Source organism: Pongo abelii, chromosome 1, assembly GCF_028885655.2.
Source record: "Pongo abelii isolate AG06213 chromosome 1, NHGRI_mPonAbe1-v2.0_pri, whole genome shotgun sequence".
Classification (NCBI taxonomy): Eukaryota; Metazoa; Chordata; class Mammalia; order Primates; family Hominidae; genus Pongo; species Pongo abelii.
Genome location: NC_071985.2, coordinates 188,885,387 through 188,899,358, shown reverse-complemented (window position 1 = coordinate 188,899,358; position 13,972 = coordinate 188,885,387). Strand labels below are relative to the sequence as shown.

General features: G+C 50.6%; 1 protein-coding gene across 9 annotated transcripts in view; it reads left to right on the top strand.

The window, feature by feature from the left end:
* Positions 1-576: 576 nt before the first annotated feature.
* The window catches only part of RNF220 (ring finger protein 220), a 248,549-nt gene continuing 235,153 nt past the window's right edge, over positions 577-13,972 (top strand). For 4 of the 9 annotated variants that reach the window (XM_063726152.1, XM_054555944.2, XM_054555981.2 and 1 more), the window contains exons 1-2: positions 795-937; positions 7,396-8,137. In XM_063726152.1, the coding sequence (XP_063582222.1) occupies positions 7,513-8,137 (625 nt within the window). In that variant the 5' untranslated portion in view covers positions 795-937; positions 7,396-7,512. Of the gene's footprint in view, positions 942-7,395; positions 8,138-13,972 lie in introns of all 9 variants that reach the window. The other 5 variants (XM_054555844.1, XM_054555808.1, NM_001377028.1 and 2 more) reach the window with 4 other exon arrangements.

Genomic DNA, 13,972 nt, shown 5'->3' with positions numbered 1-13,972 from the left:
TTCCCCTGTTTATCTTTCTGTGTTTGATGAATTATAGGATGATATGAAATGATCTGAAAAGAATGAACTGTAATATAAACATCAATAAAACACTAATAAAAAATTTTATTCTCACATCTGGATGCTAAATTAGGCCTTCACCTTCTTCAAAAATTACAGTTTTATTAATATTCATTTATTATTTATTATTATAGTCAAAGACCCAGAGAAGCATTCCAGGAACAAAGCAGCAGGTAAGATTTTTCTGGAAAAAGGCAGAGATTTTGAGGGACCCAGGATTTGGGGGTCATTTAAGCAGCAGTGGATGTCAGTCTTCAAGCTTTGCCCATTTACTCTTGGTCCCTTTTGGTTCAGGAAAGGAAGAAGAACAAGCACCAAACCATTCACTGAGACCTTTGCGGGTGGGGGAGGAGGGATGTAAACAAAAGCCAACGCTCTCTTTAGTTCACAATGGCTCGCGACCCCAAGACTTCCAAGCTCTTTGGTGAGGGCCAGTAGGTCTGTTCTCCAGGAGTGCCCTGGGTCTGGACTTCATTTCCCAGAGTCCCTTAGTGCCCTAATGTATTCAGTGCTCAGAGTGCCTGTATGTGTGTGAGTGTGAGAGAATGTGTGCGTGCGTGTGTGTGTGCGCGCGTGTGTGTGTCTCCGAGTCCCTGGGAGAGTGGAGGCTCATTCACTGATTAGATCCAGCGCTGAGAGGCAGCACTGCTCCTTCTCTCACGCCAACCGAGTCTCTTGATCTGTACATGCAATCCCAGGCAGCTCGCGAACACAAACCCGGGGCCAGCCGCCTACTGCTGCTGCTGCCGCTGCCGCCGCCGCCGCCGCCGCTGCCTCCGCCGGCTCTGCGAACCCGGGACTTTTCATGCACCACACTCTCCGCCTGCTTCTCTCCGTGTCCTGAAAAGTGCGACCGTTCTCCCAAGGAATTTCCACGGCAAGTATGGAGATCAGAAAGGGGTGTGGACGTGTGTGCGTACCCAAGGGGGGTGGGTGCGAGGGCGGCCGGCTTGTTCAGGAACGTGGCTAACTTTCCGGGTCCGTTTCCTAGGGATTCGGGCGGTTCCCTCTGGACGGGGGCAGGGACTGGGACTCGGACTGGCGCGTCTTGGATCATCGCAACGGAGCCTCTCGGCATTGGCGCCCTGCGCGCTCCGTGCGCTGCCTCGCTCAAACTTTCCGTCTTGAGTTTTCCTTAATGTGTTTTATTTGGGGAGGGGGGGAGGTGCAAGGGGGAGGGACCAGACGCGGGAATTGGACAAGTAGGGAGGGTGAGGGCACTGTAAGGGAAGGGAGCAGGACTTTTCTCCGTCTTTTAATAAGCCCCATTCCCACTTTGTTCGGGTCGATCGCGAGAATGCCTTCTCGCTGGGCTCCCTGGTGCACCCCCCGGTGATTTCCGGGTTCCCCTGTGTACCCCGCGTTGATTTCCGGCGAGGCCAGGGCTGGGTGGTACTCAGTGGGGAGCCCGAGGCGGCGGGCGGATGGAGAAGGGGCAATCCGAATGAGAAACGACCCCGACAGCCTCCACCCCACACACAGCCGGCTCCGCGGGATACCCGGCGAGTGGCTGTTTAGCCCTGGACCCCGAGTGCTCGACTGACTTTTTCCTAGCGGGGGCGGGTGTGAAGGGTGTGGAGGGAGGGAGGTGGGGTAGGATGGAGGGATCCTCTGCGGGCAGGAAGGAGGCAGGTGCTAGCATAGAGGCGGACCGTTCTAAACGCCACCGGTAAACTCCCCACTCCGCTGGGCTGGACCGGCCTGGCCGTAGAGTAGCCCGACACGTGGGATCTCCCGGGATTTTCGGGGTCGGGACCCCCTCTCCCAGCGGTTCTACTGAGTAAGGCGGGAGAACGATCGTGGAGACGAGGGCGCCTTACTCTATTTGTAGTTTTATTTTTATCTTAGACCTGCCTTAAACTGAGTAACAATTTTTTCTTCTGACTTGAGAACAAAACTTTTCAGTGAGCACGCCGGTCGCTGCGGTCCTGCGGCCACTGCCGCCGCGCTTGTCAGCCCGGGCCGAGCGACCTTCTCTGCCCGGAACCCAGCCCCGCCACCGCACTCCGGAGCCTCCGGCCTCCCCCACCCCACCCCCGCCCCACAACCCGGGGCTTTTCAGGGCTCGGCCTGGGCGTTTCGCCTTTGTGCTTTGTAAGAGAAAGCCTTTTCTTCCACGGCACAACAAACTTGGGCGGAGAGCTTCCGTGTGGCCCCCCGGGCGAGGCCGCCCACGGTGGTGAGGCCATCCGAGGGGATGCCCGGTTCATCCCCCAGTCCAGGAGCTTCTCCGAGAGCTCGCGGCCCAGGTCGACCCCAGCTGGCGAGGGCGCGCAGGAGTTCCGAAGTAGCGGGGACTAGGGCAGCCAGGAGGCAAGGGAAAAGCTCTCGCTTCCCGTTAAGCACACTCTGCATTCTCGGGTCGTGGATGCAGCTCCAGCGGAGAGCCCGTGTTCCGGCCCTGAGCCAGGCGCGCGTCGCACTGGGTGGGTGCATGGGGTCCGGGCCATAGGTGTGGGGGCACAGCCCTGCCTGGCCGGCCCGGGTCATCTGGGGTCTGCGCCGGCCCACTGCCCCGAAGGGGAGAGCCGCCGAAGGGGAGAGCACGGCGCTAGCTGCCCACGACGCCCAGCAGCCACGTCTTGCCTCTCGCCTCCGCTCCGGACTCGGCTTGAGGGGCAAAGGGGAGAGAAAGGAAAAATAAAGAGAAAAAAGGGCGGCAGTGAGGAAGCAGCGAGGGGACTGGGGGGAGCAGAATGGGCAGGGGGGCTTTGCCTTGCCTGGCCTCCTCCTCTTTCCGTCTCGCGGGCTCTTCCTGCAAAGGGGAATGAGCAGAGGGGGGAAAGGCAGAAAGAGCGTCGAGGAAAAGCGGTGCTGGCGTCTTCCGTGCCGATCCCCCCTGGCCCGCAGAGACCCGGCAAAAGTGGCGTGAGTTCGCTGGCTGCGCTTCGAGGCGAGGCTGGGCAAGGCCGAGGACGGGGCGGCGCCGCGTCGCGCCGCTGGTGGCCGACAGGGCCGGGGCCGGCGCGGAGCGAGCGGGGACACACACCTGTTCTGCGAGCCGCGCGGTGTGCGGCGGCCGGACGGCCGCGGTGCGGGCCGCAGATCCCTCCCTCTCGCACCGCGCATCCGCAGTCTAGGAGCTGGAAAGGCCCGGCAGCCCCGCGCCGGTCCGCATTTGCAGGAGAAGCGGGAGTGGAGGAGCCCGCGGCTGCCCGCTGAAGCGGTGGCGCGCGCGGCGGCGGGACCGGCGTGACCCCCGGGGCGGGGCTGCTTGGGAGCTGGAGGTCCTTGGACTTTGGTCGAAGGCTGGCAGCTCTGAGCCCCTGCCCCGCGGGCCCCGCGCGGCTGCGGACCAGGGGCCCTTGCACGTGTCGGTTCTTCCCGGACTGGCGCCTTGGTTGCCCAAAGTTAGGCGCAGATTGTTTCGTGCGGAGGTTGTTGGGACCTAGAGTATTCTATATACAAAGGCAACCGAGAGCCGGAGGGAGAGGTCAGGCCAAAGAGTAGTGGGCTCGGCTCCGCGTTGGGCCCAAGTTTATGTAGGTTTCGCCTTCACCTCTTCTTCCCCCGTTTTCCCTAAAAGAGTTAATTTTTTTTTTCCCAGCCGAGACTCTTCCGAGCTGAATAATGCACCCGCTCGCTGAGCCGGTATCCCAGCGACCCCGCACTCTCGGACTAGCCCGGGCTGTCTCGGATTCGCACCCTTTGGCCAAGCTGGGCCTGAACCCTAGTCCAAATCTGGGACCGATACCCGGCCATGCCTGAAACACAGGCGTCGGCCCTAGCCCGGGAACTGTGTTAGCCTTATGTTCCCTGAGCTCTCGCATATGGTGGTAAAATTTCTGTTAGAGCGGTGTTTCCAAATACCCCCTGGGCATTTGGTGTGCGGGAATTCTCTTCAAGCGAAGAAGTCTGTGAACTTAAAAAAAAAAAAAAATTATTTCCTGCGTTCTTAACAACCCCCCACTACTCTGCCTCATTTCCCATTGTTCTTTGCTTTTTAAGTTCCCTGTTAATTTTTTAAAAGTTTATTTATGCAAAGGAAAAATATCGTTTAATTTGTTCTATTATTTTAATTCCTGGCTTTTGGAAACGGTTCAGAGACCACAAAAATGTCACCTGTTGTAATAAGCAGAGGAGTGTTGTGTGTGCATTTTAATTGCCAGCAGAGCCGTAGTTTGGTGGGCGCTCTGAGCTCGGCTCTGGGAAAGAGCCCTTTGCAGCTTTCTTTGTGGCAGTCATTTGCAAATGGGTTTGGCTCTCAGCTACGGCGGCGGCAGTAGCACCGCTTACTTCTACGCCGATCCGGGCGCGGGTCAGGAAGCCCAGACCCTGGACCGGGATGGGCAGAGGATGGGATGGGAGATTACCTACTCTCTGAGACTTTCTCTTGGGCTTTCGGTTTTTCTGTGCGAAAGTGGCTAGTTCGCTCCGCACAGCGCGGAGCGCTGCGCATCAGCCCAGCCTCAGACATTTTCACGTTCCAAACGCGGGCGTCTTCGTTTCATTTGTCTTGGTTCTGGCGTGTTTAACCACGCAATTAGTAATCTCACTAATTATTCAGATAGCTGGCGTTTTGCAATCACTTTAAACCAGGGTCGGGAGTGTGATTTAAGAAACAAACTCCCACAGATACGGAACTGAACAAAACCCATCACGTCAAGGATTTGAAATTTTAACTCAATATTTGTTGGTCCCTCCGTCCAACCTCACTGCCTGCCAGACAATTTATTTAGCTTCGTGGATTGATCCCTCCTCCTTGTTTAGTTAATTCAACAAAGACTTTTTGCAATCTGTTTGGAGTTTGTCTGATGCCGTGGAAAAGTAGCTGATGATTTATTTGGTTGCTTTTCGATTTCTGTCTTCAGCCCTTCTTTCTCCTCCTTTCAGCGGGGATGTCAGCTGTTATTACTTCCTATTGATCCCTTTGCAAAGTGAGAAGTGAACTAAAATTAATGTCAATTCCACTGCTCGGATCAATAGCTGGAGTTATTTTAATCTGGATTTGCACGAAGTGCTAAATTAAAAAAAATCAGCATAGAGGCAGAAAAGTAACAGTTACTTACTTTCCCTTTGCCGGGTTCTTCACAGTCACCCAAATGCTCCATCAAGCTGATTATCTTACAATCCATATTTTTTTAATTAAGAGGGTCAGTTAGTTTTCTTATTTTGGGTTCTGTGTTTAAACCCATGACATTTTGACATTGGGAGTGTATTAACTATAGATTTTCATAATGACTGTGGTCAGCTGAAGCCTCATCTATATAAGTTGTTAATGTGAGGAGAGGGTAAGAAAGAAAAGGGAAAAGAAAAAAAGTATTCCCCCCTCCCCCATGGAGACCAACGCCCACGCAATGAAGTAAAAGATGTGGCCTGGAAAAATATTGTTGATTTATTTTCAGTGTAATGAAGTTTTCAAATGAATAACCAGGGTTGAGTGATTCACCGGGTTCTGTTGGAGTGTCCGGTGCTGTCACCAGATTCCTAATTTATGAAACTCATTTAAGATAATGAGGTGATCTAGGAAGTAAAAATAGCAAGTGAATCCTGCGGGGGGGGGGTCGTATTTTGAGGGGGAAACATTCCTCCCTTCACATTTCTTTTCTCCAGTTTGCCTCATATAATATTGCTTGTTGATAGACAAGTAGCTATTTCTGTTGTGAAGAGCTGCTTAGAACTCTTGGAACAGCCCTAGACCCACTTTCAGAGCGTCCATGTTGTATGACCATTAATCTGACTAGAAAACAGCCAAGAACAGGATTCCCAGACTTGTCAGCCTAACTGGCTGTCCTTGGCAGATCATTCCCTGCACTGCTATAACTTGACAGGAAAGTTATTTAAAATTTGGAAGAGAGAAAAATCCGTTAATGTGAGATACATAATCTGGTAATTTAGCAATGATGTCTATAAGGAAAGATGCCAAATGAGGAAGCAGTCTGATGGTGTCCACTCATCTTCCCAATTAATAACAGTCATTGACATGTCTGCTACAGGATGGGAGAAGGAAATACTCTCTTTGCACTGCATTAAGCCAGGAGGATTCATCTACCGTTTAACTGATGTTCCTCTGTTTGAGGGAATACCAAAGATACTCCAGGTGGGCTTTTTAAAAGGGACGAGGTAGATTTTATTTCTGATATGACTCTCAATTTAAAGGTATAATTTGTAGCAGCCGTGGTGGCCTTTTGGTTATGCTTTGAGTTTCATTAAGTTTCTATTTCACGTATATTTTTGACACTAATAAGTCCTGGTATTCATCTTATGTTGTCCTGGCTTTTGATATATAGCCCTTCTCCCAGCCCCCACTCAAAATACACTTTGGAATGGAACCAGCGACTATGAAAATGTACAACCTAAATTTACAAGGGAAACTGAAAGAAGTCTCTCCGAACTCCAGTTTGTTCCGGGGGCCTTTATTGGGCATCAGCTCTGACTGGGCCAATAAGCAGAGCAAAATAAGTCAGAAATTTTGTTAACATTTTGTTCTAAATGTTAATGGCAAATCCAAGGCAGTTTACAAATCTACTTAAGAGTGAGTGCATTAGTAACTAAAATTACCGTTCTGTTCTTTGCTGCCCTTAGAAGACAGATGCTTCTAGAGAGCGTATGCCAAAGGCGCCCATTATGGTTTTAAATGTTGTCAGAGACGCCAGGCATTTTATTGATGAAGGTTTTGTTCCTTCTCAGAAAAGAGAAATAGAAAGCCCATGTGATTAGAGAGGGGTGTGCATCAAAATAAATGTTAATGCTGTTTGTTCACATAGCACTTTTTTCTGGAAACAGTCTTAGATGATACATGAAGATGTGTGTGTATGTATGTGCCAATGTGTATCTTTTATCCACGTGTATACTTTGTACTAACTAATATGTACAAGTGTTCCTGGTCTAGATGAACTTGAATTAGGGATATTTCGGTATCATGGTGTTGTTAGGGGAGATGAAGAGAGGATGCATATGTGGGGAATCATATAGGTAGGATGTGGTCTCTGAACATCAGGCCTGCCATAAGTGGTGGATGCAGGTGGAAGCACTTTAAAACATAGACCCCCACTTAATCTACTGGATGGCTTGGCTTTCCAAAGCTCATTTGTTCAGGGAATATCGTATTTGGAGGTTTTATGATATTTTTTTCTTTGCTCGGCTCAGGCGCATTTCACCCGGAACGTGTAGGGACCAAAGTCAGCTTACACGTACATCACAGTAAGTTGTCTATTGATTTTCCTGAATGAAAATGGTCTGATGCTGCTGCCCACTGGCTCCTAAAGCCTGTGGTGTCTCTTGCCCGAGCATCTGTAAGCCAGAAGGATGGTGTTTCGATCACTTGGGGTTTCCCTTTTTTTCCTCCCCCTGACTTTCCTCCCCCTTCTTTTTTTCTCTTTGCTGTTTCTACAGGTCTTAGGAGGGAATGATTCCCCAGTAATATTCCCTGCCCTGACCCAAGGTGCCGCTTGGCCTCCCTCCCAGGGAAGACTGCTTCTTGTGTAGCGCCAGCCACAGAAAGAGACTCCGATGGACTTACACCGGGCAGCCTTCAAGATGGAGAACTCATCCTACCTTCCCAACCCTCTGGCATCCCCAGCACTGATGGTCCTGGCATCCACGGCTGAGGCCAGCCGTGATGCTTCCATCCCTTGTCAGCAGCCACGACCCTTTGGTGTACCTGTCTCAGTTGACAAGGACGTGCATATTCCTTTCACCAATGGTTCCTATACCTTTGCCTCTATGTACCATCGGCAAGGTGGGGTGCCAGGCACTTTTGCTAATCGTGATTTCCCCCCTTCTCTACTACACCTCCACCCTCAATTTGCTCCCCCAAATCTAGATTGCACCCCAATCAGTATGCTGAATCATAGTGGTGTGGGGGCTTTCCGGCCCTTTGCCTCCACTGAGGACCGGGAGAGCTATCAGTCAGCCTTTACGCCGGCCAAGCGACTTAAGAACTGCCATGACACAGAGTCTCCCCACTTGCGCTTCTCAGATGCAGATGGCAAGGAATATGACTTTGGGACACAGCTGCCATCTAGCTCCCCCGGTTCACTAAAGGTTGATGACACTGGGAAGAAGATTTTTGCTGTCTCTGGCCTCATTTCTGATCGGGAAGCCTCATCTAGCCCAGAGGATCGGAATGACAGATGTAAGTACTTTGGTTCGAGCCTTCCCTTACCCCCAGTAAGCCCTGCCTCACCGTGATGTTCAACAGGTCGGTGGCGTTTTGCATGCTCCTAGTAATGGGAAGGGCCAACTACTTCCCTTTCACTAGCTGTGGAGTGCTAACCTTTGCTTGTCTCTCATCAGTGAGCACTGATAGTTCTTGAAATGTTTTTCTGAAAGTAGCCAGAGGCAAGCTGGCCCCAGCACAGCCTTTCTCTTCAGACTCTAGTGGGCTTATTCTCTGAGGACTTGAGTGAAGAGGGGTGCCACCGATGTACTGGAGTGAATGTCATTTCATTAAGAAGTGTCGGCTCCTAGGGAATATGGGGGGCCTAAAGAAACATGTCCACCCCTCCTCTCTTTGCTGTCCTCATTATGTTTGTCTGATCTTAGTGTTATTTTTTAGCTTTTCCATTGTATCACATCTAGCAGACTCCACGTGATTCTATTTTCACAACTCTCAGCCCTTGTCCACATGAGGCTATTTTTCAGAGAAGGACAAAGGTGTCGTCAATCACCATAAAGCATTTCAAACAGCTGTGTTTTCCTTGCGATCGCAAGGCTAGAAAGCCGACTTCTCTTGGGATTTCACAGGTTTGCTGGATGCTTATCCTGGGGCTCACTTTTAGGACTAGACACGGTTGACCTGTGTGACTGCTCCATATTTGATGTTCACAACTATTATTAATTTCTGCTTATGAAACAGCTTTTTCTCATGTTCTCCAAGTGCCTTGTTGGGCTCTGGCTACACTTACTCATAGCTGGAACTAAACCTTTATTTGGAACTTGTAGACTAGGAGTGCTGAACCCTGCAATCTTTTGCTCTAATATAATCAGAAAATAATTGTGTTTTGAAGCTTTTGGGCTGTGGGTAGACAGAGCAGTTTTCTTCAAGCCTGGTGAGAATTTATGAACTGAGGGTGTTTTTTCCACGCAACCCTTTGTTCTCAGATTTGCTTCATTTTATTTTCTTAAGAAAACTACATCTGAGGTTTGCCTTCCCCTTTTCTCTATTTTTTCATGCTCCCGTCCTCTCTATAACTACTAACACGAATACCACTTTTTTTCCCTCCTCTTTATGATGCCGAGGAGAGTAATAGAGACATTGCAGCTCTCTCCCCTGTCGCCACTGCTTCCTCAGGCTGTCTCCTTGAATTAGGCACTGTGTTAACTTTCCTGCGCTAAAAGGCATCTGCCTAAACCCAGTGTACCTTTTCAATAAAAGTCATCATAAAATCAACCTGCCTTGTAAATCCATCGCTCTTTGGTTTTGAAATATGTTGCAAGTGTGTCTTTTATGTCAGCATCTGTAAGCCGGAGACCTCCCCACTTAAGGGAAAAGGCTGCTGGCTGACAGCACTACTGCTAGTGTTGCTCGCTCACTTTGGCTTTGGTTCTCTTTCACCTTTTCACTTTCTGTTGACTTGTGTGTCTTGTGATCCTGCTTCTTGGATATACCTGCTGAACAGGTATCGGCATTATGTTGGTTCGTTTGATTTTATTTTTAGTTTTCTTTTGTCCAGTGATGTGCAAGTGATCAAGGCTAGTTATAATGTGACCCCCAGCCAAAACTGCCTTGTGTTAGGGTGTGACAGATTCCGCCCTTTTTTTTCTCCAAATACAAGTTGAAAATGAAATCTTCTCATAACTAATATGCCACAAAGTAACATCTGGAGATTGAGATCTCTTTCTTCTTACCTAACAGATCCAGCTTGTCTCTATTTTTCTATCTTTTTAGCCCAAACCTGTATCCGACTCCAGAGCAGGAGGAAGCTTGTTAGTCAAGTCAGAACTCATAGACGTGGATATCCATTCCCCTCTGAGTGTCAAAGCCATAACTCTTCTGTTTGCCTGGTTTGCATTGTGTGGTGGTGGCATCCCCCATGGAGATGGATCCCTCACACAGGAATACGCCTGGGTGGAGAAAAATTAAATGAGTCTGTCTCCCAAAGTGAAATGGAATTCTGACCTTGAAATTAATGAGATTCTGATCAGAAGGGTGGGGAAACTTCTTTATTTCCAATGCAGTGTTATATAAATTGGAGTCCTTTCCTCTTTTATTCATTTAAAATATTCTTCCCTTATAGAGTACCTTGTGTTCTCCTTTTTTTTTTTCTTGTACACAAGCATAAAACCTATAGGAGTGTCTGTGAGGGGAGGGTGTTTGTACACCCACGTTATTATCCAGAGTTGCATTTGTGACTAATCTTTAATAAGAAACAAAGGTGCAAAGTGAAAAGGAGGCTGTGCTACCCTGTGGTCACCCTGGATTTGTGCTCTTTCCTCCCTTCCTTACCTTAGGTGGTTAGCACATCCCTCACTGGGTCATACTAGATAGCATTTGTGCTTTTGATTGAGAATTTTTGGAAGGCAGGAGAAGTATTTTTCTGTAAGGAAGGGTTGAAGAGGCACTAAGACAAAGTCTGCAGCAGCTTTCTTGGCTCCTGTCATATGCCGACGTGTGTCGGAATATTTATGGTCTGTTTTATGTAAATACATATTTAAGGGCCGTTAGAAGGCCTGATTATTCCCACTAGATGCCTTTCAGGTCCTCCCTACAGAACAGTTTTGAAATAAGTAATATTTCTCAGATAATCGAGTGACAGTATACAAGACTGCTTCCAAAGGGAGAGAAAGCTTCAGGGGCAGATGGGGGCAGTGACGGGGGATGGGGATATGAAAAGACAGAGGATAGAAAGTGTTCAGACGAGCAGAGTGATAGGATACAGTGCTTTCGCCAGATTGCCCAAATTAACCATATATGGTTGATATATACACACACACACACATCTGTGTATATATGTATATATATTTATTCTTAAAATTTAGAGTTAATTGCTGATATGGTTGACTCATTTTTCAGTTCTCTTCATATAAATATCTTTTCATAAAATATTTTTAAAATGTTTTAATTAAGTGCAGCAGTCAAACTCCGAAGTAAGCATTTAGCTTTAGAGTTTTGTTGGTGGGTGGGGGTGGGAGATGAGAATGGGGGTGTGTGTCCTTTACTTAGAGCAGAAGTTTTTATGACTGAGTTTTAGGTCATTAAGAAATCAGTTGTATAATGGAAACACTGGCAGTTTCTACTGTTGCAGCCACCCCCTGCTCACACACTACATCAATATGCAGATATGTCCACTTGTGAGCCCACTGGAAAGAGAGGCCTGCAGACATGGTGTAATGCACACATGTTCTTTCCTTAAATCTGGGTACTGGTAGGCAGGATTTCTTTTGTGATTAAACACGCATTTTTTAAGACAGAAATATAGCGATTTGGGTCAAGCATCATCTTTCCTGATAGATGATTCTGGTTTGCTTGCCTGTCCATCCACCTGGCTTCACAGGTGATTCCTGAGGGAGGTGTTGTGCTCTATGGAAAAACAAGCAGCCTTTACTCCACAGGACTGACTTACTTGCTCTGGAAAATGGGAGAAGTGTTTTGTGAGAAGCCATTCATGGAGGATGCATAATTCCCCAGGAAGGGGACTGAGGTAACTCCTGTTTATTGTCACTCCCTGAATCAGTCCCCAGGGCTCATTGTCCGGGGAAATAATGCTAAAATTTATGGACCAATTACAAATAGTTCACGTGTGCCTTACATATGAAATGTCTACAGCGATGTTTCCCAGGGCCTTTAAAATAAACATTTCCTCATTAAGGAAACTTTACAACAAAAGGGAAGATAAGTATTGTCTGCTGTCTTGTGTTAGAATCTGTATATTTATTACCCCCTTAGCACTCTGGCTCCTGTCATGTGCATTTCCTGATGGTCCTCTTCAGGCTGCCCCTGTGCCCAGATTCCTGCCTGTGTGACACAGTCTTTGGCCAGCCTGCCAGCCTATCCACTCAGCCCAGATTGGAGTTGGCGAAGTATACATGCTCACCACAGGGCTGAGAGGGCCCAGAACTGCCTGCGTGGAGCGGCAACTGGCCCTGTCTTCTGGCTTACCCCAGGGATGGACCCTGGGCACTGACCATAAGTGACTTAGCTTTGCCCTCTTTCCTTGACTTTCCCTGTGGTCGGGCAGAGTCACAGGTAGGCAGGAAACCTGATGGCTCACAGCAGCTCCTGGATGTTCTGCTTTGCTCTCATCTTTGATGTACTTGAACAGCCATTCTTGGGTCCCAAAAGCCCTGAGTAGGAGATGGTATTTTGTACTCTGTGTCTTTATAAAGGCATGTATCATTGAAGACCCTGTGTTCTAACAATCAAATCAGCTGAGCCCACCTAGGCCAAAGGCAGCCTGGAATGGGGAGGGCTGGGGTGAGGGGGGTTACTTTCCAAGGGCTCTAGGACTGGGGTGGGCAGGGACTCTACACTGGGCTTTCAGGAGAGTTGCTCTTCCTAGGGAGAATGTTTGGGGCATGCCAGGTGGCCAGGCTGCACCTCTGGGTTGCAGCTGGGACAGATGACCACTGGGAAGGGGTCAGCAAATCGCCAGAAGAGCTGGGTCAGATGCTTCCCTCTGTCCTGACTGCCCAGACTTAGCCTGACTCTCCCTCAGCTGCTCCCGGGTTCTCCCCTACTCCCCGGGGGCAAGAACTCCTGTGATGTGTGTGGTTGTTTCTGGTTGTTCACTCCCAACACAGTCATGGAGACTCTTTTTCATGCTGCTGGGTTTAATTGTCTTGTTGGGATAAAGAAATGTTTGCACAGCTAAAGTGGGGCCGGGCTGGACGGGAGCAGTCCCTGATGGCTGCAGAGCCATCTGGCCTGGCTTGGCTTGGCTCGGGGCGCCGCTCGCCCGGCGGCTGGGCTCGCTCTAGTTGTGCTCCCGCTCTTCCCCTGCCCTCGCTCCAAGCCGCGCCGCTCTGTGCGGCGGCTGCCTCCTCTTACGGCCGGAATGCCTAATCACCATGGTGAGAAAACGGACACCGCAGCCGTCCTCCCTCCTCGCTCCGCGCCCTCCCTCCCATCAATTGTCATGCAGAAGTGATCCGGGCTGCCGTTTCCTCGCGGCCGCCCACCAGCCCCTCGCCGCTCCCGGCAGAAGGGTGGCTGGTAATTGATCGTCTGGGGGAGGGGGCGCGGAAAGGCGCGAGAACTGGCCCCGGGGAGGCCAGGCCACGGAGTGGGCCCCGTTCGCTCACTTGCAAGGGACCCCCCAGCCTCCGCCACCGAGGCGGCTTGCAAGTGGTTTCAGAAATGATGGTGATCTCGCCGTCGCTCTGCAGTACTTGGAGGCCGCGGGAGGACTCCGCGCGCCGCCTCGAGGGCCGGGAGCGCCCAGCCCGCGGCCGCACACACGAGGGTCCATCGCACCCCCCTCCCTGCCCCGCCTCGCCCTCCACGTCCCTGCGCCCCCAAGTCGCACTAAGAACCCAGTCCCCGATCGGTTTCCTCTACGCCGTCTGAGCAGAAGAGAGTGGGAACCGGGGTGAGGGATAAGGGGGGCGCCCACGCGACGTCGGTGTGCATGGGAGCAGGCGGGAGGCGCTAGTGGGTGCACCGGGCGTGAGGGGGACACAGCGCGGGCGTGGGGATGGCCACTGCGCGGGGAGGGTTCTGCCCCGGGGAGGAGGGATGAGAGGAGGGTGGGGGAGCAGGGCGCGTGGAGGAGGGAGGTTGGACGTGTGTACAGCGCCTGGGGACCTCGCTGGCCCCTTGGTGCCCCCAGGACTCTGAGGCTTCTCCTTTCGGCTTGAAATGTTTTTCCCTTCCTGCTTTTCAAATCTGTAAAAATGTTCCGGGGAATGTTTCCCAAGTCCAGGGCTCTGTCCTTCGGCGGGATTGCTGGCATTCGGGCAAGGCGAGTCGCGGTGGCCTCTGAGGCTCGCAGCCAGCACAGCGGGGCTCGTTAAAGTCCGGGCAATTTCT